The sequence below is a fragment of the Centrocercus urophasianus genome, unplaced genomic scaffold (genome assembly GCF_019232065.1).
Source record: "Centrocercus urophasianus isolate 14NV4802_14NV808 unplaced genomic scaffold, USGS_Curo_1.0 seq_21, whole genome shotgun sequence".
Lineage (NCBI taxonomy): Eukaryota > Metazoa > Chordata > Aves > Galliformes > Phasianidae > Centrocercus > Centrocercus urophasianus.
This window is the reverse complement of record NW_024884767.1, coordinates 11,480,080-11,505,605: the sequence shown is the minus strand read 5'-3', so window position 1 is coordinate 11,505,605 and position 25,526 is coordinate 11,480,080. Positions and strand designations below refer to the sequence as shown.

Below are 25,526 nucleotides of genomic sequence, written 5' to 3'. Positions count from 1 at the left end.
GGTGCAGCATATGCCCAGCCAGAAGTTGTAGAAAGCATTGTCATCTGTCAAGTTTACTTTGTTCTCTTCAAGAACATTCATCCTTCTTGCATACTTTAACCAGTAACCATGAAACAAAACACTAATTACACATACCAACGCATTCACAAAATATGTAACTAACTGGACCATCAGAACTGCTATATGTGCACTTACTCATGAAAGCACAGCCTGGTGTGGTTTTCTGGATTTCAGATTTAGGGACATCCCAATTGCATGGAATTTGTGGACAGTTGTGGACAACTGGAGTGTAATTTAGTATTTGTGGTATCATTTTTTAAGTTTTTTACTGGCAGTGCAAGCTGTACCTGACACACTTGTCTACTTACAGTGGTTTGGTATATATTTATTATAGCAGACAGTATTTCGTACTGTCATGTTTTTACATTTCAGTTTTATTTCTGGCTGTCCCCATTATTTACATATTGGTCGCAGACTTTTTGGATGGCTTTTTCTGGCCATCTAGGAAACGTAAGGCTTAGTCTTGTGGAGTCGGTTTGAAAATTGAAGTCCAATTCCAATTGTATTCTAAACATAACATCAACACTGTGCAATTACACAGAATAGTCTTTCTTCTCCAAATATGAGTCATGTAATGGTTCGAAAACCACTTGATTGTTGATTGATAGGTAGAACTCTACATGAATTGAGCATCAGGCTTTCCAAACAGATAACCTCAACAGCTCGGAACAGTATTACTGTGTCACAAATACTGGTGTTTGGCTGGTCTTCGAAGTAACATATTTTACAACATATATATTGATGTAATTATTTCATGTTCTACTTCTCTCCCAAATGCAAAGATGTGGATGAATGCGATGGAAATCATAGATGCCAGCATGGCTGTCAAAACATCCTAGGTGGATACAGATGTGGATGCCCACAAGGGTATATTCAGCATTACCAGTGGAATCAGTGTGTTGGTAAGGAAACAAACAAACAAACAGTACATTTAAAGAGCAAAACTGTGCTTGTGATTACAGTGACAGTAAGGAGAAGAATGGACACTGTACGTGTCTGCAAAAGATATGTAAGCACGTAGTTTTTAAATCTCTCTCCCCTTCACTTCAGTGTAGATCAATGACAGAAGACAGAGAAAACATTCATATTCGTAATATATTCATCGTATCCATATTGTCAAAGCTCTCTGTAACAAGATGTCTCTCCTACTCTGACTCCCTTCTCCTCAGGAAGATCCTCATCTTAGAAAGGTGGAAAGGTGATCCTTGAATTCCTTCAATTCAGGCTTAAAGCAAATAGCTTTGTTGGGAAAAAAAAAAAAAAAGTATAGCATTTCATGAGAAAGAATCAATCACCATCATTAGCTTTTTGGGAATAAAGCAGAACAGAGTCAACAATAAAAAGGGAGAAAAAATACTAACATAATAATTAAGGGTGTCCTTCTTTTCAAAACATAGTGATCCTCCCCCTCTACTCTGCCCTGGTAAGGCCTCATCTGCAGTACTGTGTCCAGTTCTGGGCTCCCCAGTACAAAAAGACAGGGATCTCTTGGAAAGAGTCCAGCCGAGGGCCACAAAAATGGTGAAGGGCCTGGAGCATCTCTGCTATGAAGAAAGGCTAAATGAACTGGGTCTGTTCAGCCTTGAGAAAAGAAGACTGAGAGGGGACCTGATCCAGGTCTATAAATATCTAAGGTGTGGGGGGCAGAATGGCGAGGCCAGACTGTTTTCAGTGGTGAGTGGAGACAGGACAAGGGGAAACGGCCAGAAACTGCAGCATAGGAAGTTCCTCACAAATGTGTGCAAGAACTTCTTTATGGTGAGGTGACGGAGCACTGGAACAGGCTGCCCAGGGAGGTGGTGGAGTCTCCTTCTCTGGAGATGTTCAAGACCTGCCTGGATGCCGACCTGTGCGACCTGCTGTAGGGAACCTGCTTTGGCAGGGGGTTGGACTGATGATCTCTGGAGGTCCCTTCCAACCCCTACAATTCTGTGTGTGTTTCTGTGTGTGTGACTTTCATTAGTTCATTGGACAGGCAATAAGGACAAACTAATCAGCTTAGCAGTTTTCTTCTGCATTTGGCTCATTCAGTCCATCATTTCTTCTCTGCTTCCTGAATTAAGCCAATTCCCACAACATATGGAATCTAAGAAATCAAAAAATACAAATAAAAACCAGCACAGCCAAACTACCACGTCCTGTGTGGTACAGTAATCAGAGGATGGCTATGAGCAGTGATGTTGATCTATAGGCTAATCTAACAGCTCTGTCACACATCAAAATCAGTTTTTTATATGTGCTTTGCACTAAATAATACACCATATAGTTTTTCTTAAGATCCAGTCACCACCATCACTCCTTAATACTACTCTTCAACAAAAAAAGCAGGAACACAGGTAACAATTCCCACAAATCTCCAGTACAGCAGTAGTCACTGAATGTAGATAGTCCTCAGAAGAATGTGACTTCTAGTAACTGCTGGCAAAATGGTAAAAAATGCACCATTGATGCTGGAGAAGACATGTACAGGGAATCAGAACCTTGCTAAGATAAATAAAATAAGCAGAATACCTACCAGTTATCAAATGCGTAATCTTTGATGCAACAAGCTACTTTCCTTACTCATTTCACAATATAACCTGCAGACAAATTAGTTGGACTGAGTGGAGGACCCATGTCTGTATCTTACCAGACACAATGTGATAACAGTTCTTGATTTCTCTTTCATTTGAGGTGGCTGTTCAGATTGTCTTTCCCCTTACAGAACCTATGGATTTCTACTACAAATATGTGCTACCTCCACCTTATCTCTAGTTAACCATTAACACTATTATAGCCCAAGCCCAACACTATTATAGCCAAGCCCAAGACTGGAGTTCCAACTCATTTTTATTCTGTGAATCTCATGTGGTAGGAATATACCCCACCAGGATAAAAAGAGTATTGGCATGCACCCCTTAGCAAAACTGGAGATACGCTTTGAAGGAAAGCAGAGCTTTAGGGGAAAAGCTTAGAAGTAACAGTATCCCAAAACATTTTTACCAGCTGTTAATGTTTGGGACTGTGGCCACTGTATTTTTTAATTTGTGGACCGCATCTTTATAACAAGGACGTAGCAGAGCCCAAGGACTTGAATATGTTTTGATTTGTTAGCTATGTTGTGCCTGTCTGATGTCTGTCCAGATTAGAAGGTACCAGTATATTTTTGTTTACTTCATAGATGAAAATGAGTGTTCCAATCCTAACACATGTGGCTCTGCTTCTTGCTACAATACGCTTGGAAGTTTCAAGTGTGCCTGCCCTTCAGGATTTTCTTATGACCAGTTCTCCAGTGCATGCCATGATGTTAATGAATGTTCTTCTGCCAAGAACCCCTGCAATTATGGTTGTTCCAACACTGAAGGTGGTTATCTTTGTGGCTGTCCACCAGGCTATTACAGAGTTGGACAGGGGTGAGTATATCATGCACAGTACTTCATCAGACTCATTCAAAGGGTGACAAAAAGGCAGAATGGCAGAACAGTTAGATTGAAAAGCAAGTGAAGGTCAAGCTACTGACATGTTCTTTTCTACACTTTTTGTGAACGATATACACAGGCTGTGAATAAATATCTCTAGCATTAAAAAAAAAAAAAAATTACCTGCTTCGTGACACCCATTTCAAATCTAACGTGTAACCAACATTGTACAGTTAATTCTCCTTTTTCCGCCAGTATCATAACAAGAACCGTGCATTATATTTGAAAGATCAAGGCAGCCTGATACAGTTTCCCCTGACTGGAAAAGGGGAAGCGTAGCCCCATTTTCAAGAAAGGAAAAAAAGAGGATCTGTGGGTCTACAGGCCAGTCAGTCTGACCTCTGTGCCTGGCAGATCCTCCTAAAGGGCCTGCTAATACAGACGGAAAATAAAGATGGTGTGATTGGTAGTAACCAGCATGGCTTTATCAAGGGTAAGTCATGCCTGACAAACTTGGTGGCCTCCTATGATGGAGTTACAGTGTCGTTGGATGAAGGAAGAACAAATGACTTCATCTACCTGGACTTGTGCAAAGTGTTTGACACTGTCCTGCATGACATCCTGATCACCAGATTGGAGAAAAATGGATTTGATGGATGGATCACTTGCTGGATAAGAAATTGACTGGGTGGTGGTACTCAGTTGTGGTCAAAAGCCAGCTCAATGTCCAAGTGGAAATTGGTGACAAGTGGTGTTCCTCAGGGATCAGTGTTGGGGACTGATGTTATTTAACATCTTTGTAGGCGATGTGGACAGTGTGATTGAGTGAACTCTCAGCAAGTTTGCAGAGAACACTCAAAAGCTGAGTGGTGCAGTTGACAAGCTAGAGGGAAGAGATGCCATCCAGAGCGACCTGGACAGGCTCAAGAGGTGCAAGGCCAAGTGCAAAGTCTGGCACCTGGGTAAAGTCAATCCCAAGCACAAATATAGGCTGGATGGAGAATGGCTTGAGAGCAGTCCTGAGGAGTAGGATTTGGGTGTGTTGGTTGATGACTCAAATGTGTTGGCAGTGTGTGCTGGCAGCCCAGAAAGCCAGCTATACTGTGGGTTGCATCAAGAGAAATGTGACCAGAAAGTGAGGGAGGTGATTCTGCCCCTCTATTCTGCTCCCATGAGACCTCACCTGGAGTACTGCATCCAGTTCTGGGGACGCCAGCACAAGAGATTTAAGACACAGTCAACTCAGAATGTTAAACACAAATCATTCTGATACATGACAAACACTAAAATCTTTATTGCCAGAAGTCAGGGAATAATGGTTTTATTTTGTTTCTTCATGGTATCTGTAAAATTTTTGTACAAAAACTAGAAAAACTTACACACCTTCAGCCAGCAGTTGCATTTCATTCAGTATGTGAATGTATTTCATTTACTAGAGCAGAGAAAATCAATTCACAGACATCTTGGTGAATAAAGAGAAAAGAAGGGATACAAATACCATAGTACAGATTACATGCGCTCATTTTCCATTTAATTGAACAGTTCATAAAACTGCAAAAACTAAAACAGCTGCTTTTATTCAACAGCCACTGTGTCTCAGGGATGGGATTTAACAAAGGCCAGTACCTGCCAGTGGATGGAGATGCTGATGAAGAAAATGCTTTATCCCCTGAAGCCTGTTATGAGTGCAAAATTAACGGCTATCCAAAAAAGGACAACAGAAAGAAAAGAAGTCTTAATGAAACTGTATGTATCAGGAAAACAAAGTACTATTAACAGTTTTCATTCAAGGTATTTTCAGAGATTCAATGCTAAGTACTGTCAGTAAGTGGAGGGAGTTTTATTACAGGCCACATTTAGTGGAAAAAATCCCTGTTTGCTTCATAATTTTCACACTTCCTTTTTTTGGGCAGGAATGTTGTAACAGTCAGAAAGACTTCAACAGCTATCTACAGCTGAAGTTTTTAAAACGTCTCTAATCTGAGATGTGGTCTAGTTCCTCAGATTATCTCAAATTCAGTTTTCCTGTAACTACAGAGAGCTGGGACAGTAGTCATTTCTGCAGTCTGCAGTTTGTTCTGCTGTCCTAACAGCATCCTGCAGTCTTGAACAGCTAAATGTATCTTCTTGCAGATTGCTGAAGTCTAAGTAATTTCCCCTAGTTGGTTGTAGTTGTGGGTAGACTGGAGTCCATGGCCATGAGGACCTTGCTTAATTCCTACATTTGCAAAATTGCTGAGGGTGTTAGAAATTTGCACTCCTGTTTCAAACTGTTCTTACTTTTCAATTGTTCTTCTAACTTTCCAAACATAAATTATGGAATACTCAGCAAAGGCAAGCCTTAATATTTATGCCATTTAGATACATCTGTGTTTGTTTCAAGTTAAACAAAACTGTACATCTGTCACTTGCTCTTTCATAAGATAGAATGTTGTCTTATATTGTTGGTGTCTGTATTGGAATATACAGTAGGTAATGGGAAATTAGTGGGGGAGAGATTTCCTTCAGGAGTTCAAGAGCTGCATAATGCAAACAGGCAAAATACAAATACTCAAGTTAAATAGTAATGTGTGCTGAACACACGAGTTATACTGAAAGAATAAGTAAACAAGCCTCCTTTAAGAGTGAGAACTTAAAGCAATCCAGAAGCTGCCATCTCAGTACACACTATTTTGCATGATTGTTGCCACTGAAGACAGTTCTTATGTTGGCTTTCTAAAAAAGACATCAGTCATATAATTTCTTCTTTAAAAAATACAATGTTGACCATTTAAATGATTGGTTTTCCCACGCAAACACAAACTTCACGCAAATATCACTTGCCCTCCCCACTCCCACTCCTGCATTTTAATCTGAGTTCTGTGATCAACCCACCACAGAAACATCTGGTGGTTTTGAAAAACCTTTTTCTGTTGCATAGTTAATTTCATATCTTGTTCTGAATTATTACTTCTACTTACTACTGCTTGATAGCACTAAGATTTTTTACCACCTCAGCAGTGAGATAAGGAGATTTCACATCATAAAACTACAAGGCAAAAAATATTCATTATTATCCATAATCATATCATTATGATGTATATGGAGTGTGGTATTTATTACACTTCTGTACTGATTCCTACTCACAAATTTTACTTGTTTTTGCTATGCGTTTTTAATTACATTACTAAGTAGCTCACATATGTATGCACATGTGATTTGAATTCCCTCAGAGAGAAGGAAGAATCCTTTCCCATCTTTTAAAGTGCAAAAGTAATCTTGACAACTAGGCTGGATATTCACTTATTATCAAGTTTCTTGAAGAAGTGTAAGGCCTGTGTATTTTTGGAGAACTTAAAAGTTGTTCTTTCATAGATGGTTTAGCCCTTGTTCTCAACCTCCCAGCCCCAAGTTTGTTCCCAACTAATACTTCTGGAATTGATTTACATGGCAGCAGAGACATACTTAAGCTTTGGTTGTTTGTTTTTTTTTTTAAAACACAATTGATGTAGCTATAAATGTCCCTGTTCATTGCAGGGGAGTTGGACTGGATGACCTTTAAAGGTCCCCTGCAATTCAAACGATTCTATCATTTGTCAGAAAAACAATGTCAGTATGTTTCCTTTTCACCTCCTCTCTGTGGTGAAAGTACAATGAAATTTGGACAGCAATACATACCAGCTGCTTCTGTAGACAGCAAACAATACAGCAGTTCTCTCCTTGCATTGATTTACATTTGAATCACTGTGCTTCATCACCAAGTGCTGAGCTTGCCTTTTTTAGAAGCCAGGATTGATTTAAGTAGTTTATCACAAGTTTCAGGGAGTTTCTGTACAGTGTTGTCTTGTGTCCGTTCAGTTTCGGTAATGTTACACACTGAAGCTGATCCTAAGAACAAGACTGTGCCTCTCTTACAGCCTTAAATTCAATACTAAACATATATCTTTTCTTTACGTGGACTTTTTGCATGCGTGAAGTTAAACATTCTGAAAGGAGACAGAAATCTGAGCCCTCTCTACAGACTTGATGCTGTAACTTTAATTATTCTGTTAAGCGTGTGAGAGAAGCCTTTAAGATTTACAGAGTGTGTTATATGAAATCAAGCAGTACTCCCAGCTGGAAAGTATTTTCAGTGGCTTCCTTTACTGCTAGAGATTGAGAAATGCAAAAACTGTTGCTAAGCAGTGACTATTCCTCTGTCAGTGCAAACAAATATCTGTTCCTTTCCTGCTCTAAATTTCATTTCCTCCTTTATTTCAGATTGAGGAGGTTAGCTTGGAAAGCCTGGACATGGATAGTCCTTTGAAGATGAGAGTCAACGTTTCAAGGCTCGACAGCAAGGAGCACATCCTACAGCTCATGCCAGCCATTGAGCCTCTTACCAACCACGTGCGCTACATCATCTCACAGGGCAACGATGACGGCATTTTTCGAATCCATCAGAGGGATGGACTCAGTTACTTGCACACAGCTAAAAAGAAGTCAGTGCCTGGAACATACACACTGGAAATCACTAGCATTCCTCTATATAAGAAGAAGGAGCTGAAGAGACTGGAAGACAGCAGTGAGGACAACTACCTCCTTGGAGAGCTTGGGGAAGCTCTCAGAATGAGGCTGTGGCTAGAACTCTACTAGCCATCTTCCAGACTGAGTCCAGTTCTTCAGTCACTTCTGTTCGTCTATTTACCCACCTGAACATATCTGCTTTTCATAGGTTTTAGAACAGTCACTGACTTTTGGGGGATGAAGGGAGAAGGGAAGACTTCTCTCTATTCTGTGGAGACTGCAGAACCACCCTTGCAAGAGGGGCAACTTGTGGCAATCATGATTACTGTATCTTTTATATAACCTCAATTTAAAAGTATATTAAAAAGCTAAAGTTTGAGAGATCATCATATGGCACTAAATGGCACAAAAAATGTGAGCTATTTTTTTCCTGTTAGCAGTCTGTAACACTTCGGGTATTTTGCTATAGTTCCTAATTAAAAAATATAGATGTTTATTTATTTTTAATGCAGTAATATATGGAGAAAATAACAAATTATGTAAACAAAAAGGGAAACGTGCTTGTTTTTCTTTAGATTTATAAATTTGAGCTATAACATTTTAGTGGTACTTTCTTTAAAAAAAAAAAAAAAAAGATTTGAAAGATGTTTCCATTTGTATTTGTGCCAGTCATTCAAATAGTATATAAGTAATTTTAAAATTTATCACAGCCGAAAGAGCACTGTGATACATCTTCAGCTATTCTGAAGTGCTCTTGCAAAACTTTGAGTCTTCAAAGGAAAAAAGACTTAAAGGGCATGAATTGCAGTACTAATCTCAGCAGAGATCATGTTTCACAGCAGGTTAATAGGATTGTATTTCTGAATCAACCACATCAGATAAAGTAAGAGGCACAACCACTGTAGCAAAATACCTTGACTGCTTTTAATACCATTAGAATGCAGAACCAAACTGTACTGTACTTCCTTCCAATAACCTCAAGGAACCACACATGCTAACACACCTCATTCTGACAAAAGGTGCTCTACATACTTGCATTACTGTAGGCAGCTGAAGAAAACGTCACTCTGAAAGGGATACATGATGTTTCATACTGTTTGGTGCTGGCTTGAGTTAATGGTGCATTTACTAAAAACTGAGAGCTGTATCAGGACTGCCATATGTGCAAACTATTTATGCAGTGCAGACAAGGAAAATGTATATTTGAAATCCATTTGGTAGAAGTTTCATTAATACTGTAGTTATACACCGTACGCCTCATTTTATCATAGCTTATTTTGTAAGAACGATGTGTGTACAATGAGTTGACACTTAGTTTACTTTAGTAATTTTTTTTTAAAATGTTGTACCATTATGTGTTAAGTGTATGTCTCTAAGGTGCTTTTTTTTACAGCTGGTGCTTGTAACCGGCTGCGTAACAGAATCTCATATGTGAAAAAGCCAAAGCACACGCTGACTCTAGGATTGTTTCAGTCACATATCGGTGCTGACCAAAGATTACTATCAAGTTATACTCAGTGGTTTTTCTTTTCTTTTGTTCTTTATGGGGATTTTTGAAGAAAAAAAAAAAAAAAAAAAAAAGTACATTTTTATTAAAACGTTTGTAAGAAAAAAAAGTTTTGTTTGTAGGTTTGTATGACACTTTTCTTGCAATAAAGCTTATTTTCGGGTAATTTGGGGGCTTTTAAAATGTTGATGTTCTTTACAGTAAGGAAGCATCTAATTGTAAACTTGAAGGACTTCTCAGGTAGAAAAGAGAGTTGCTCTGGTGCAAAATGCTTTTTCACTTAGAACTAAAGTTATGCATCACTTAGGAATAAGTTATGCAGCATTTGCTGACTTAATTTCTCTATCAGCACAGGAGCTAAACATAGGAACTAAATCATCCCTATGCAATTAGGACTCTACATTGATTACAGTTCATCATATAGCAGGATTAAGGGGGCTGGCCCTACGAAGGTTGTGCTTATCAATGTCATGGACTAGCACAGTTAAAATTGGACAGTTTAAACTCCCAGTGCATTTAAGAGTCTAAAACCCCCATCATCTCTGAATACCAAAGGATATGTTATGATCATCAGTGGAAGCACTTCTGCCTGCTGATAGTCCCCTCTTTGCACACCTCTGAACTGCAGTTGAAAAAATGAATTTTTTATTTTTTAGTAAAGTATTCAAGGTTTCCACAAAGACATCACTATACAGAAAGCAACTCTGTCCTTTTCATTCCATTCTTGATTAAACTGGATCATTTTTAAGTAATTTCACTCCAGAAAGAAAATTATCAGGCATTACAGCATTATTCTTACAATTACTGATCTACTTGCTCTTGGTATTACTCAAGGGCTATGGATGTGTTTGGATTCATCTGGCATTTAATACTGCACCATTTTAAAGAACAAAGTATGACTTTACCTGGAACAAGAGTTATTTGGTATTTCCTTTAGATATTGTCATGCAGATTTCCTTCTGATTCAGAGCAGCTTCTGGGTAAAATAACTGAAGTATACAAAAATAAAAAGCTCTTTAGAAGTCTGATAGATATATCCAGTATAGCACTGACTTAACAGCTCTAACAGCTAGTTTCCAGGAGGGCTGCTCTTTGTCCAAACTGGGAGCTTTCCAGGAAACACTTACTGCAAGAAAAGCTGTCAGACTGAACGCAGTAGAGCATTATCCTTTGCTGCCAACTCTCAAAGAAGGAGAGAAAATAGTAGCAATGCTCTTACTAATGACTCCGCTGAGGCTGCAAGTTTTGGAGGATTTTACTGGAATACAGAGTGAGCTTTTGCAAGTACTGTGAACACAGCAGATTTAAGGAGCTGAACACAAATCAGCATTACAGACCTTTTTTCTGAACTAGAAGTTTCCATCAGATACACTCATGTTAATTAGCCAACAAACTAAAAAAAAAGCCATTTACTTTGCCCTCTACTACTTTAAAATGCATGAGACAGCTCAGTACCCAGGAAAAGGTTGTCCTCATCCTCCCCTCAGCTTCACATCCACTTGAAATAAAATCTGAGACTTAAAAAGAAAATCACCTCTGAGAAAAAAAATCCAAAGCAGAACCACTTCCCCCCCAGCCAGTCTATCACAGTAGATGTTTGTATACCCACTATACCCATTTCTCCTACTACTACATTGCTGGGGGTACTGCTGAGGACTTTTTAAGCATTCAGTAATTACTTCTGAGCGCTCTGTGCCCTTTCTTCATGGCCACACCTCAATGCATCCAGCACAATGCTCCATCTATTCAGATTGCTCACAATCCTTGGAAAGGACAGACCTGCAAAGGACAGACCTGTAGCAGCTGTTCATAGGCCAGGTTTTCCAGTTAGCATCCTAAAAGAGGTATTTTTCTACAGGGCTTTGTGAGGTTGACTTGGAGCCAACCGTTCAGCTTTGGTGTAGTGGATGCGGCCTGTAGACAGCTGAAGAACTGCTGTTGCGTTCAGCCCACAGAACCTGGAACTGGCAGTGCATGGCAAAACCAAACAGCAAAGACTCTCAGCCTCAGGTGTGTTTCCTTGTTCTTCCCACATGTTACACACGCAGCCAAGCACTTAAATGAACCAGTGTTGTGAAAAACATTTTACAACCAACGGTTGGATTTTCATAACTTACTCTGATGGGATAAAGATTCATGATGGTTCATTCACACTTTTGAAAACAAGAGAGAAGAAAAATATGAGCAGGGAGAAGTTCTATGCTCTATATCTGGCATCAAATTCCAGTCCCTGTCACAACTGCTTATGCGTTTGACACCAGGTTGCAGTACCAGAAAGAGAACATGCGTTCTTTGTTCCCAAACCACACAGAACAGTGTATCCAGCCTTGCTCTGCATTTCTGAGAGGGTGATGGCAGAAATGTTTCACCTGTGCATTTGGACATCGCTTCAGGATGAGCTGCTTGGGTGCATCGAGTACGGGCTGTTTCTGCCCAGGGCCAAAGCCAGCCCTTGAGGCACGAGGAACTCCAGCAGGAACTGCTGGTCTGTGCCGTTGGTCTGAAGCCCCCAGAAGCACTGGTCATCCAAATGGACTTGGAGGTTTGGAATTCTGAGCTCCAAGGCCAGTGCAGGAGCTCTGCAGTGCCGTCATGCATGAAAATGTGTCCATGTTGCGTCACGGCATCTCCCAAACAGCAGTGACCAGAGCTAGCTCACACGCAGCCAACCTCACAACCGCTCCTACAGATGGCACATCAAAGAACTTAATGAAGAAGCGATGAACATACGCAAAGTGAGCGAGAAATACAGGCCTCTTCCTCAAGGGTCTGAACTGCAGTCGCTGTGCGAATAGCAGTCGAATAAGCTGAGGCATTTCAACTGGGATGATGGGAACAGAGCGTGATTACAGTGGCACCATTCCTACCACAGCGATTAAGTCTCTGCATTTCCCAAGGAAAATACTATGCAGGTCTCATTATTAATGTAACAGTACTGAGCTCATAAAACTGATTTGGAAGAGTATGTGCTTCTGCCCTTTTTCACTTCCACAGGTGTATTACTTTGTGAAATGTCTACTGATTGGGAACAAAGGAAAACTCGTTGAATTACGGACAGTGTGCTCATACAGATCACTGTAACAAGAAATCCAACTCAATAGTACAATTAATCCACGTCTTTTGAAACCTTTCAGAAAAAGTATTTCTTAAATGCTGATGAGGACTCTATTTCTGGATCAACCAACACTTTTTAAATGTATATCAAAAAGAAATCTTGAATACTTAGCTAATACCAATGCACAGCCATCTACAAATTTAATAATGTCTGATATTACCAAAAGATTTAAAGGAGTTGAATTCAAATAGATGTAAAACAAGTTTCATTTCCTATTGCAAGAATTTTAATAAAATGGAAATGAAACATAGAAAACCCACACAGCTTAGAAAAGATGAGCCAAACAAAACCCCCTACAATATATTTAAGACTAAACTCGCTCCTGAGATACCTCAGCTTTAAAATCACAGAATCCTTAGAGTTGGAAGGGACCATTAAAGGTCATGTAGTCCAATTCTCCTGCAATGAAAAGGGACATCCACAGCTATATCAGGTAGCCCAAGATCTGATCCAGCATCACTTTGAAAGTCTTCAGAGATGGGGCATCTACCACATCTCTGGCAACCTATACCAGTTCCTCGCCACCCTCACTGTAAAAGACCTTTTCCTTCTATCTAATCTAAATCTACCTTCTTTAAGCTTCAAAACATTGCCCGTTGTTCTATCACTACAAACTCTGCTAAAGAGTCTGTTCCCTTCTTTCCTGTAGCTCCCCTTTAGATATTGAAAGGCTGCTACCTTGCAAGGCCTTCTCTTCTCCAGGTTGAACAGCCCCAGCTCACTCAGCCTGTCTGAGAGTCGTTCCATCCTTGGATCATTTTTGTCGCCCTCCTTTGTATGCTCCTCAACAGGTCCACGCCTCTCCTCTACTGAGGATTCCACATCTGGATGCAGTACACCAGGTGAGGGCTCGCCAGCGCAGAGCAGAGGAGCAGGATCACCTCCCTTGATCTGCTGGTAATGTGTTTTTTGCTGTAGCTCAGGGTATGGTTGGCTTTCTAGGCTGTGAGGGCATACTGCTGGCTCATATTCAGCTGCCACCCACCAGTATCCCCAGGTTCTTTTCAGCAGGGCTGCACTCTATCCTTTCATACCCCAGCTTTATTAGTAGTGAGGGTTGCCTAAACCCAGGTGCAAGACCTTACATTTGTCTTTGTTGAATTGCATGAGGTTCACCTGGGCCCACTGCTCAAGCCTGCCTATGTCCCTTTGGATGGCATCCCACCCTTCTTGTGTGTCAACCACACCCCACAGCTTGGTGTCATCAGCAAACCTGATGAGGGTGCACTTAACCTCACTGTCAATTTCACTGATGAAGATATTAAAGAGTATTGGTCCCATCACTGAACTCTGAGGGACACCACACATTACTGATCTCCATCCAGGCACTGAGCCATTGACAACCACTTTCTGGACTCGATCCTGTAGCCAGTTCTTCAACCATTGAACAATTCACCTATCAAATCCATATCCTTCCAACTTGGAGAGAAGGACATTGTGGATGTGATAATGAGTCAAAGGCCTTAGTGAAGGCCAGATATATTACATCAGAAGCTCCTCTTTGTCCTCTGATGCAGTGATACCATCATAAAAGGCCACAAGGTTGATCAAGCAGGATTTGCCCTTGGTGAAGCCACGCTGGTTCTTCCACATCATATCCCTGTCTCCCATGTATATGTAGCCCAATTATATTCAGATATATTATACCAGATATACTCCATAATCTTTCCCAGAACAGAGATAAGACTGATAGAATGGTAGTTCCCAGGGTCATACCCTTCTTAAAAATGGGTGTGATGTTGCCTTTTTTCTAGCTACCAGGGACATCACCTGATGGCCGCAACTTTTAAAATATCATACAGAGTGTCTTGGCAACGACAACAGCTAATTGCCTCAGGACTCTGGGATGCATCTCACTGGGATCCATAGACTTGTGGGTGCACAGGTTCCTTAGGTGGACATGCACCTGTTCTTCACTCACAGAGGGAGGGATGTTGCTTCCCCAGTCTCCTCCTACCAAACCAAACCAAACATTTGAAGACTTTGTGGAGAGCAGTCATCAGAGAAGATGGAGGCAAAAAATTTGTCAAGTACCTCAGCCTTCTCCTTACCTGTTGTTACCAGCCTGCTTTTGTCACTCACTAGTGGGGTTACACCCTCCTGGAGTTTCATTTTCAGGTTGAGGTATCTGTAGAAGTCTTTCTCGTTTTTCTCGGCACTCCTTGCCACGTTTAATTCAAGTTGGGCCTTGGCTTTCCTGACCCCATCCCTACGCAGCCTAGCATCTTCCTTATAGTTTTCTATGGTACCTGCCTCTCTGCTTGTGCATTTTCTTTTTGCTTTTCGACTTTATATCTCTCATTCTCAAACAAGGATACCAGCATCACAGACAGCACAGCCAACAGTGCTGTGTCACTGGAAAATGCACTTTGTTGTTCAATGTGCCTCTGAAAGCTGTAGGAAAGCACTTTTCTCTATCATACAGTGAATTATTAGGCACACAGTACACAGTATTTTAATCCTTTGGTTTCGGTCTGCCTAACAGTGTAGTTACACTGACCAAAGCGCAGAAGGACGGTCAAAAAGAACTTCTCTTTATTCAGAGCTGAACTTCACTGGAATGGCCCCTAGGGTGGCACACCTACTGACTGCTGGGCATGCTGTTAGCTGCATGACCAAAATTCCACTTCCCACTCTGTGTGATGGAAGAAAACACTATTTCTAAGTATCCCACAGAATAACAAGTTCCATTCAGTCTACATATAGCAGGTTTTTGGCTGAACAGTAGCTGTCCTGGAACCCAGTGTTAAGGCTGGCATGAAAGCAGAGGAGTATTTGAAAGGAAATTTCAGCATTATAAGTGATTTCCCAACTGGTGGGAACACAGATGAAAATGTTATAAATGCGCCCACTTCAAAATACCCGAGTGTGTGGAAGACAGAGCCAACCACAGCTGAGCCATTTCCTTCTGCATGGGGCAGGGAACACCCACCACTTCCATGTCCTGCTCTCCTGAGAAGAGCAGCAACAGTGGGCAGAAGGTGATGGCATTGCTCACAGGCAGATCATTCATGTATGTGAACCCAACATGCCACAGGGCACTTCGGCTCTTCCCTTCCTGCCCTCTTCCACTTCAGTGGACCGAAGAGGCTCTCACGTATTTGTGTTCATGCCTAACATCCTATGTGACCACGTACGTTCTTCAGCTCCTTTCAGAGAAAGGAAAACAAAACCTCTCTTCATCAGGACATACATTTTTAAGGAAAACACAGCCCCGATGAAATACCCAAGAAAAATAAACCACAGTAACCACCACTTGAATTGAGCACAACCAAAGCAAATAATTGAAAAGCTCTCTTTCCCGTGAAGTTACACTAAAAACCGCCAAAGCTTTGCTGCTTGTGAGACAAAAGCCAGTAAAGGAGGACATGAAATGAACCTCAAAAATGTACATAACTTGACACGGTTAATACCAAATCAAATAAAAAGAAGAAAAAGAGAAAAAACAAAAGCCACACCAAGGCTCCCAAACCAGTCCTTTGTAGAAAGCAGCATTTTTTCTAATAATATTTCTGAAGTGTCAAGACTGAGGTCCACGTAAAGTTAGGTCAGATCTCTTTGCTCACAGATCATATGAAAATGTGACACTCCCAGTGCCAGGGTCACATTCTCTGTTGTTCAGACCAGAGAGACTGGTACAAATGCTAGAATTTGGGGGTTTTAACCATGGGGTTGTTTACTCAGCACCTGGCCTGGGCTGCAGATGGGTCTCACCTGTGTCAAAGGGGAAACAAACCCTAGCCCAGGAGCCCTCCTTGAGAGGGCTTTAAATTTGATATGAAGAGACAAGGGAATAAAACCAGGCCTGCTGGAGATGACCATAAGGGAACAATGGTGAGACTATGGGCTCAGCTGAAGTGCATCTACACCACTGCACGCAGAGTGGGCAACAAACAGCAGGAGCTGGAAGCCACTGTGCAGCAGGCAAACTATGACTTAGTTGCAGTTACAGAAACATGTTACAGAAACATAGTGAGATTGCTCCCATGACTGGAGTGCTGCAATAGATGGCTGTGAGATCTTCAGAAGGGATAGGCAAGGAAGGAGGAGTGGTGATGTGGCTCTCTCTGTTAGAGAATGCCTTGGTTTTGTAGAGCTTGGGGCTGGGAATGATAAGGTTGAGTCTCGTTGGGTAAGGATCAGGGAGAGAGCCAACAGACATCCTGGTGGGGATCTGTTACAGAACGCCTAATGAAGATGAAGAGACAGATGAGTCGTTCTGTGAACAAATGGCAGAAGTTGTGTGATTGTCAGCCCTTGTTTTCATGTAGGACTTCAACTTCCCTGATATATGCTGGAAATACAATGCAGCACAGAAGAGGCAGTCTAGGAGATTTCTGGAATGTATGGAAGATAACTTCCTGACACAGGTGATAAGAGAGTCTAGCAGAAGAGGTGTCCTGCTGGACCTGCTGTTTACAAATGGAGAAGGACTGGTGGGAGATGTGGAGGTAGGAACCTCTCTTGGACAGAGTTCAATGGAAGAGTTCTCAATTCTTCGTGAATCATAATCCCAAATTGGAAGGGACTCATGAGGATCATGAAGTCCAACCCCTGGCTCCACAAATGACCACTCAAACACAAATTGTCATAGAATTATAGAAACAATCAGGTTGGAAAAGACCTTAAAGATCATCAAGTCCAACCACAATCAAACCATACTACCCTAACTAACAACCATCCGCTAAATCACGTCCCTGAGCACCACATTCAAGTGGTTTGTAAAAACATCTAGGGATGGTGACTCAACCACCTCCCTGGACAGCCTATTCCAGTGCTCAACAACCTTTTCTGTAAAGAATTTTTTCCTGATATCCAACCTAAACATCCCCTGGCACTATTTGAGGCCATTTCCCCTTGTCCTGTCACCTGTCACCAGTGAGAACAGATCAACCCCGCTCTCACTGTAAGTGTCCTTCAGATATTGGAAGAGAGCAATAAGGTCCAAAGATTATCCATTCCATAACCTTCCCTGGCTCCGAAGTGAGTCTGATAGGTCTGTAGCTTCCAGGATCATCTTTCTGGCCCTTTTTGAAGACGGGCGTCACATTTGCCAGTATCCAGTCCACTGGGACATCCCCGGTTAGCCAGGACTGCTGAAGAATGATGGAGAGTAGCTTGGCAACCAACATCTGCCAACTCCCTCAGCACTCTAGAGCGCAATCCATCTGGCCCTATGGACTCATGAGTGCCCAGCTTTCAGAGCAGATTCAAACCAGTCTCATCATGGATTATGCAGGGCCTATTCTGTACCCCACTCCTACCTAACAGCACAAGGAACAGTGTGCCCCGGGAACAACTAGTCTTTTAGCTATTAAAGACCGAGGCAAAGAAGGCATTAAGTACTACAGCCTTATCCTGAACCTTGGCCACTGTGTTGCCCTCTGCATCTAACAAGGGATGGAGATTCTCCCTTTCACTCCTCTTACTGTTGATGTATTTACAGAAATATTTATTGTTGCCATTTACCTTAGTGGCCAAGTTCAGTTCTAGCTGGGCTTTGGCTTTTCTGATTTTTTCATGCATCACTTCACTACGTACTTGTAATTCTCCTAAGTTGATAACCCCCTCTTCCAAAGACCATAAACTTTCCTTTTGTTCCTGAGTTCTAAAAAAAGTCTCTGTACAGCCAGACTGGTCTCCTTGCCCATCGGCTCATCTTCTGTGACCTGGGCATGGTCAGCTCCTGCACCTTTAAAATAACTTACTCAAGTTTTCTGAGCCTTCCTGGTCTCCCATGTCCTCCAGATCTACCTCCCAAAGGACTCTCTCAACCACGGTCCGAAAGAGACCACAGTCTGCCCTCTGGAAGTTCAAGGTGGCAGTTCTGCTGACTCCCCTCCATGGTTGAAGGACTGAAAAATCTATCATCACATGATCACTTTGTCCCAGATGGCCTCCAACCTTTACATACCCACAAGACCTTCTCTGTTAACAAACAGCAGGTCCATGAGTGTGCTTCCCCTTGTTGGCTCCTTCACCATCCGTGTCAGGAAGTTATCTTCCACACACTCTAGGAACCTCTGGGACTGTTCCCTTTCTGCTGTATTATAATTCCAGCAGGTCTGGGAAGTTGAAATCCCCCATGAGAACAAGGGCTAGAGATCTCGAGACCTCACCCAACCGTCTATAAAGCACCTTATCCACCTCTTCATCCTGCTTGGGTGCCCTGTAGCAGACTCCCACAGTAATGTCAGCCTTATTGGCCTTAGCTTTTATTCTGACCCTTAAGCTCTCAGCCTTATCATCACCATCATTAATTCCCATACAGTCACATTCTTCCTTAACACAGAGGGCTACACCACCGCCTGCCCTGCCTCTCTCTTTTGAAAAGTTGGTAGCCATCCATTACAGCACTCCAGCTATGTCAGTCATTCCATCATATTTCTGTGATGGCAACTGTATCGTAGTGCCAGCCTCTGGCACTCACTGCAGCCAGAGACCCGTGCACTAGCTTGTAGTTCTGGGACCTCAGTCTTAACAGGGTGTGACTTATCAGCTCTGCTCTATAGCCAGCAGTGGTGGCTCCACCCTTGCCGGGTTAACAGCCTGTTAACAGGTGCCCCTGCACTTATCATCAGGCACAGAACAGTGAGATTACAAGCTTCCTCACTGTGCAGCCATATGAAATGGTGGCTTATGGCTCCTCCACATTTGAACAGCCCTCATGAGACACACCGTCTCCTCCTCTCCATGCCCAGCACTGCTGCCCTCCCTGAGGCTTTTAGTGGGGCGTTGGTGCAGTCGCCATTACATCTCTGAAAGAACAGTTCACTTAAAATCCTTATAGCTGAACTCTACAGTTCTGCTTACAAAGCAGCACGCAGAACAGTGTGATATGGTTGTGAATTAATCCAGCTGCAGTTCAGCACTACAGATCTGCTTGCTCACACCTTCCCAGAGTGATGTGGGAGAGAATGAAAGAAAACAAAAAACAACACAAAGTAGAACTCCTGGTTTGAGTTAAAAACTATACACTACAACAGAAAATAACAACTGCGACGGCAAATAATTGTATGCATTGTTGATACATTGGTTTTAAGATTTCTGAAAAAAAAGCATCAACTTACTTCTTTTTATTATTTGTGATTCCAATTTCAGTCAAACCTGCCAGTTTGCAAATGCATGATGTTGCAATCAGATATTAACTCAAAAATTTGACTGTGGCTCTTTACCAGACTTTGTAAGTCCTCTCTCGCCTGAGAGATAAGTCCTGCTTCACAACCGTGCCTTATTCCTGTAAGTATCCTGGGGGAAGAGAGGGGAAAGAAAAGAAAAAAAAAAAAAAAAAGACATTCGTGGACAACTGTTTCCAAGGATGAAGCACAGGAAGAATAAGATTTCATCAAAAATCCCTGAGGAACACTTTGAGAGCTTGCTGAGCAACCCCTGACTGATTGACTTCACAAATCATGGTCGAATGTCCCACTTTTTTTTTTCTTTTTCTCTCTTCATAATTTAATTAAAAATATATGTGCTTTCTTCCTAATACACTTTTATGACATAGAGCACAAGTGTCAAAACTTTCGGTTTGCCTTGGCCACGCTGAACAAAGAGTTGTCTCAGGCCACACACAAAATACGCAATATAGCTAAAGCATTTCAATACCGAAAATTATCTTCATATGTGCTGACATCCACTGTTTGGTCTCCATAAAAGTTCAGCAAGCAACCCATAAATATCAGTGGGTGCCATTGTTTCCACATGGAGGAATTCGATGACACACCACTGCTTCATGCATGCTTCTATGTCAGATGCCATTCTGTCAAACTGCCCCTCTGCTGCCATCTGTCCCACAGCAACAACATGTAGTGGGATATTGGTGGGAAGTAACTCTGCTGTACTACCAACACCTGCCTCCGACACTGCGAGCCAACATCATAAAATAGGAGGCATTACTTTCAGAGCAGCCCTTGTACCACTGCTAGTCGAAGGATACACAAAGATTTTAATGAGAATAAACTTACAATTAGCAACACTCAACCATGCAATCAAAGATAAAATGTAATTCTATATGAGGTTAGCCAAAATCCCATGGGGGAGCCCACACTGCTCTGCGGTTAGCCCTGATTTCATGTGTTAATAACATGAATGGCTGTTGTTGGTCAGCTCCATAAAACAGAATTTCCTTTGAGGTGCAGGCCCTGCTTGGCAGAAACTATGATCTATGATTTGTAGGTTACTGATGCTTAAATTACTGTTTTACAACAAGCAATGATGCTTTACTCTTGAGCTTTTATTTTTGCACTTAATGTCTGTTTGTCCTGTTTTTTCGTTTTTTTTTTTTATATATACCCACTGCTCATCATACCCTGCATAAATAGAACAGCAAATTCATCGTACACCACATTACCAGGAACATCCTTCTATATGTACATTCCACCCTCTGCTTCAGGTAGTTTTGTTGCATGGGGTGTTTTTTTGTTTTTGTTTTTTTTTTTGCTACAATTCATAATCTGTGCTATTTGTAACAGCAATAGCAAGGAATTATTTGAGACCCTTGTAATTTGCAGATGATCAAACAAGGAGTGAGGACACGTCAAGGCTAATCTCAGCTCTCTAATTTTCCCCAAGAGCTGTGGAAATCCTTCACTTACGACTCCCTTTCCCCATCTGCTTTGCAGAGACAAAATTAATTGCTGACAGGCATCCCAAGGTTTATTATTAACCACAAAGCATTTCAAAAGAGTGATATTCTCAAGCTTAATAAGCTTGAGAGCGGCAAATGTTGCACAATTCTGCCTCCACACTCCTTCAAATAGGGAATGTTGTTTTGAGAATGACACTACTAGAGGGCGATGGATATTTGTCTTGCTTGTTATGAATGAAGCAACAATATCTGATGAAAATGTTATAGATATCTCTGAAATGAAATTGAACATCAGTCAAACTACTCACTGTGTTTCAAGGGTCTTTTCCAACCAGAGATTTTATTATCTTGGCTCACTAGTTAACACAGATGAAGATAACTATGAAAATTGGATGTCACTTCATTTTGTGAAATGGTGGCTGTGTGCTAGAGGCTACTCAAAATCAACAAGCAGTACCTGCATGTAGACTGGTACATTCTTTGTAACAGAAACAGTATCTTGACAACAAAAGGAAAACAAAAAATAAACAACTTGTCTACTCTTCTTGCCCAGTTCAGTCAGAATTATGAAATACGTATTGCAAAGAAGTTCCATTATGGTGATATACATCAAATTTATTGAAAGTAGTGAGTCATTTAGCCCGTAGAATAACAGGAACAGTGTAAAACTGAGTGTATTTGTCTGACAGTGCAGTTTTGTTCATTACCTGAAAGACAACAGTGCCACCATGTGTTACTATAGTTTGAATTATTCACAAATTAGTCAGAGAAAACATTTTCCTTCCATTACAAACAGGATCAGTAGATTTGAAATAATCATTTTTTATTATTATATGGAAACTGAAGGACTAGAGAAGAGGTGCCCAGACCCTAAATTCCCCACCAGAACTGGATCCACAGCCAGTTTTCCAAGTCCCCAGGGGGTGGGAACACGCAGCCTTCCTCCTCTTGCACGTGGATGTAAATGCTATTGGGCACTGTTAGTACCATACTTTGCAAGGTTTTACAAAAACACAGTAAAAATACACTTCCAGTACACAACACTATGCATTAGCAAACACCAGAGTATACAAACAGGCAAGGTGCTGAAGTCAATACTTTTCCAGCAAAATATTGGTGTTACGTTGGTAAGTGCTTGTGTCTGCTAAGAAGCACACCAACCCCTGAACTTTGAGGGCTTATACTACAAAGTTCATCTATCTCATGACAGATCTTGTGCATTAGGGAACATTTAGAAGCCGTTGAGCTTGGGGCAGAACATGGCTCTTTGGAGGGAAGGAGCTCAGAGCATCTTATGTTTTAACAGAAACGTCGCCCCCCTTTTGCTTTAAGAGGCATTTACTGCTGCTTTAACATTCTGGTTCAGAAGTTAACAGTGATCATTTCCACCACCTTGCTCCTCTCCCTTCTAAAGACAGGCAAACTAAACCTGAAACTAAACCTGTCTTAAACCTGAAAACCTACTGCATGCTGTCAACAGGCAGCATAACAAGAGACGTGATAATGCACTGCTAAACACCCCAAAATCCAGATCCAGATGTTTTCATCCAAAAATGAATCAAGGCAGCAGTACTGAAGCAAGAGACCACCTGTTCTCCATTCAGCATCTGCTTGGCACAGCTGCCCAGAGAAGCTGTGTTGCCCCATCCTTGGCAGCACTCAAGGCCAGGTTGGATGGAGCCTTGGGCAGCCCTGCCCACAGCACAGGGTTGGGGAGCCCTTACAGTCCTTCCAACCCAATCATTCTGTGATTGTGCATCATGTGTTCTCACTGCTCAGCAGCTGAATCAGCTTTGATCCCATTTTCCTTCAGCGAAGCTGTTTACCTGTGAGTACAGCTAGTATATGTTTATGTAAATAATTTCTTCATCACATAAATCAACTTCAGAAAGCCAATACATGCCTTATTCTTTACCTCTTTACCTGCATATAAGGCAGATTAGAGGCAATGACAGTTTAGGTTAAACAAGATTTTCCTTTCTCCAAGTTTTAGTCCTGTGGCCTACATTTAAATAGATACGAAAATGTATTTACTAAATTAAGGACATAGATAAGTGGTTTGAAATTATTACTACAGGTTAACCTTCAAAACTGCAGTCATCCAGCCATCCTCTGAGACATCACAATAGATAAGGTTAAACAGTTCTTCAGTGGCTCTATGTACGTGCCGTTTCTAATTGTGCTTTGAAGTTACATTTCCTTGTATCCCAGTGTGCTATCAGTATGAGAGAAGTTTTTCCTTCACATATTACATAGGTAACAGAAACAGATTTTGAAATGGTTACATTCCAGCTTAAATATACCACATACTGCTGATTAGTCCAGTGTCTGGTATGTCACGAGATGCCTTGGGATTATTTTTCGCATGGAACCAACTCTCTAGGCAGTGGCAAGCATTTCATCCACAAATAAGCATTTGTCAGCCTATGCTGCACAACAGAATGACATCTGTGTAACGATCCTATGCAAATTCCACAATAAAAGAAATAGCAGATGCATACAATAAGCAGAAAATACTATTAGAAGTTAATCAGTTAAATTATGAACACGATTTGCTACTTGTTAGACAACTCAGTTGTATTGAATTCACTTCCTTTTATTGCAGTGACATCCCCATGGTACAAAGTATTAACTGCAATAGTTACATTAAAACATTAGAAAAGCATTTGTGTGTGACAGTTACAGTACAGTATCAAATATTACATCTTCAAACCAAGTGGGTCATTACCCACGAACGCTCAAACCTTTAAATTATTTTCAGTTATTTTTAAATATGCTATGTCAGAAAAGCATATAAAAAGAATGTATGTAAAAGGAAACCTAAATACAAATACAGAGTGAGCAAATAAATAATTGATTTTCTCCAGCTGTCTTTCTAAATCCATACAAAGAAACCTAACCTATAGAAAGTATGAATTTCTGTGTCAGTGATATTTCATTTTTCAAGTAATTAACCACGATTGGAACTTAACTAAATTTGGCGTCAAAATCAAAGCAGGAGTGACTGCCACTAACTAACATTTGTTGCTAACAATTACTATTAACTACTGAAGTTTCTTGGAAGTTGACCTCATGCCTAGCGTTAGTGGACTTCTGAGAGTGCATATGCGAAAAGCATCCTACAGTATTTCACAGACATCATCCTAACTATCCCCATATGCATATTTAGATATATTTCATATAATTTTATACACATATATGCATGTATACACACACTTCATTTGGTTTCTGTGTTACAGATCACAAGCAATGATTTCCTGAATGGGCAAAAAACCTTTTAAATAAGTGTACCTGTGCACAATTTTTTTTTTTTTTTTTTTTAGATAGCAGCACTAAGTCTATGCCTTACTGTCTGTTCAAAAGAGCAAAACCCACAAAACAAGAAGAAACATGGCAATGATTCCATACTCACAATGTGACATTCATGTTTCCCAAAAACCATAATGAAACCTGTAATTAATTAATTTTGATACCCACCCCTCACTTAGAAGGAAGTAGAACTCCTACTGCAAACTGTCTTACCATAATTTTTACTGTAAGAAGCTGGGTTCATGCTGGCATCAGTTATCTCACACTTAGCAGCAATACATGCAAGTTCTTGTTTAGGCAAAATGATTGAATAGACTTAAATCCAATTGATGGAAATAATGGAAACATCTTTGTAGTTCACCAAGAAATTGACAGTGTATACTGCACTGTGTAGAATACATGTATATTTTTATCTTGAATCATAACTCGAAGCTTTATGTTGCCACACAATGACTTATTGTTTTATTCTCCAAAAGGAACAGTTACATTTTAATTTGATCCTGTATTTAGCATAATACAACTTTTCTGTGCATCCTTAAATTAAAGTCACTGAAGCATTGGTAAACTGATCTCTTAGCACATCCAACACTAATATCAAAAGCTTGTGAAATGTTTTTAGGCAATCCTTTCTATCCAAAATACATAGGAATTTAAAAAACAGCTCACATTACTAACCTCCATATAAAGGCCCAAGTGTAATTTCTTGTGTAGGTGTTCACATAGTAGACTAAAATATGAAGTTGTCAAAATACACAATGAGAGGGCACACAAGATTGGCAGTTTCTTGACTGAACATATAAAATGTATAAAGTAGAATGCATGGAAAAAATCTAACCTGGCAGATGATCAAACCTGAGTATATTTTAATAAGACTAGGTATATTTTCTGACAACTGAATGAATTGACTAAAAACATCTCCCCCTAGTAACTAGTGGTCCTTTTAACCATTTATAGAGAAATGCAAGAGAACGTTAGCTTTTGCTTTTTTTTTTTTTGTTTTGGATAGCAAGATTCCAGATAGTGTTTACTGTTTTCTGTTAGATAGCATCACGTTGCTCATAT

The 25,526-nt window shown here is 40.8% G+C and overlaps 1 protein-coding gene across 2 annotated transcripts in view; it reads left to right on the top strand.

Moving 5' to 3' along the window:
• FBN2 (fibrillin 2) overlaps positions 1–8,545 on the top strand; it is a 157,269-nt gene extending 148,724 nt beyond the window's left edge. Inside the window, exons 62-66 of one of the 2 annotated variants that reach the window (XM_042822847.1) lie at positions 843–962; positions 3,221–3,452; positions 5,045–5,204; positions 6,338–6,349; positions 7,698–8,545. In XM_042822847.1, coding sequence (XP_042678781.1) covers positions 843–962; positions 3,221–3,452; positions 5,045–5,204; positions 6,338–6,349; positions 7,698–8,072 — 899 coding nt within the window. In that variant the 3' untranslated portion in view covers positions 8,073–8,545. The remainder of the gene's footprint in view (positions 1–842; positions 963–3,220; positions 3,453–5,044; positions 5,205–6,337; positions 6,350–7,697) is intronic. The other variant, XM_042822846.1, reaches the window with a different exon arrangement.
• The last annotated feature ends 16,981 nt before the right edge of the window (positions 8,546–25,526 follow it).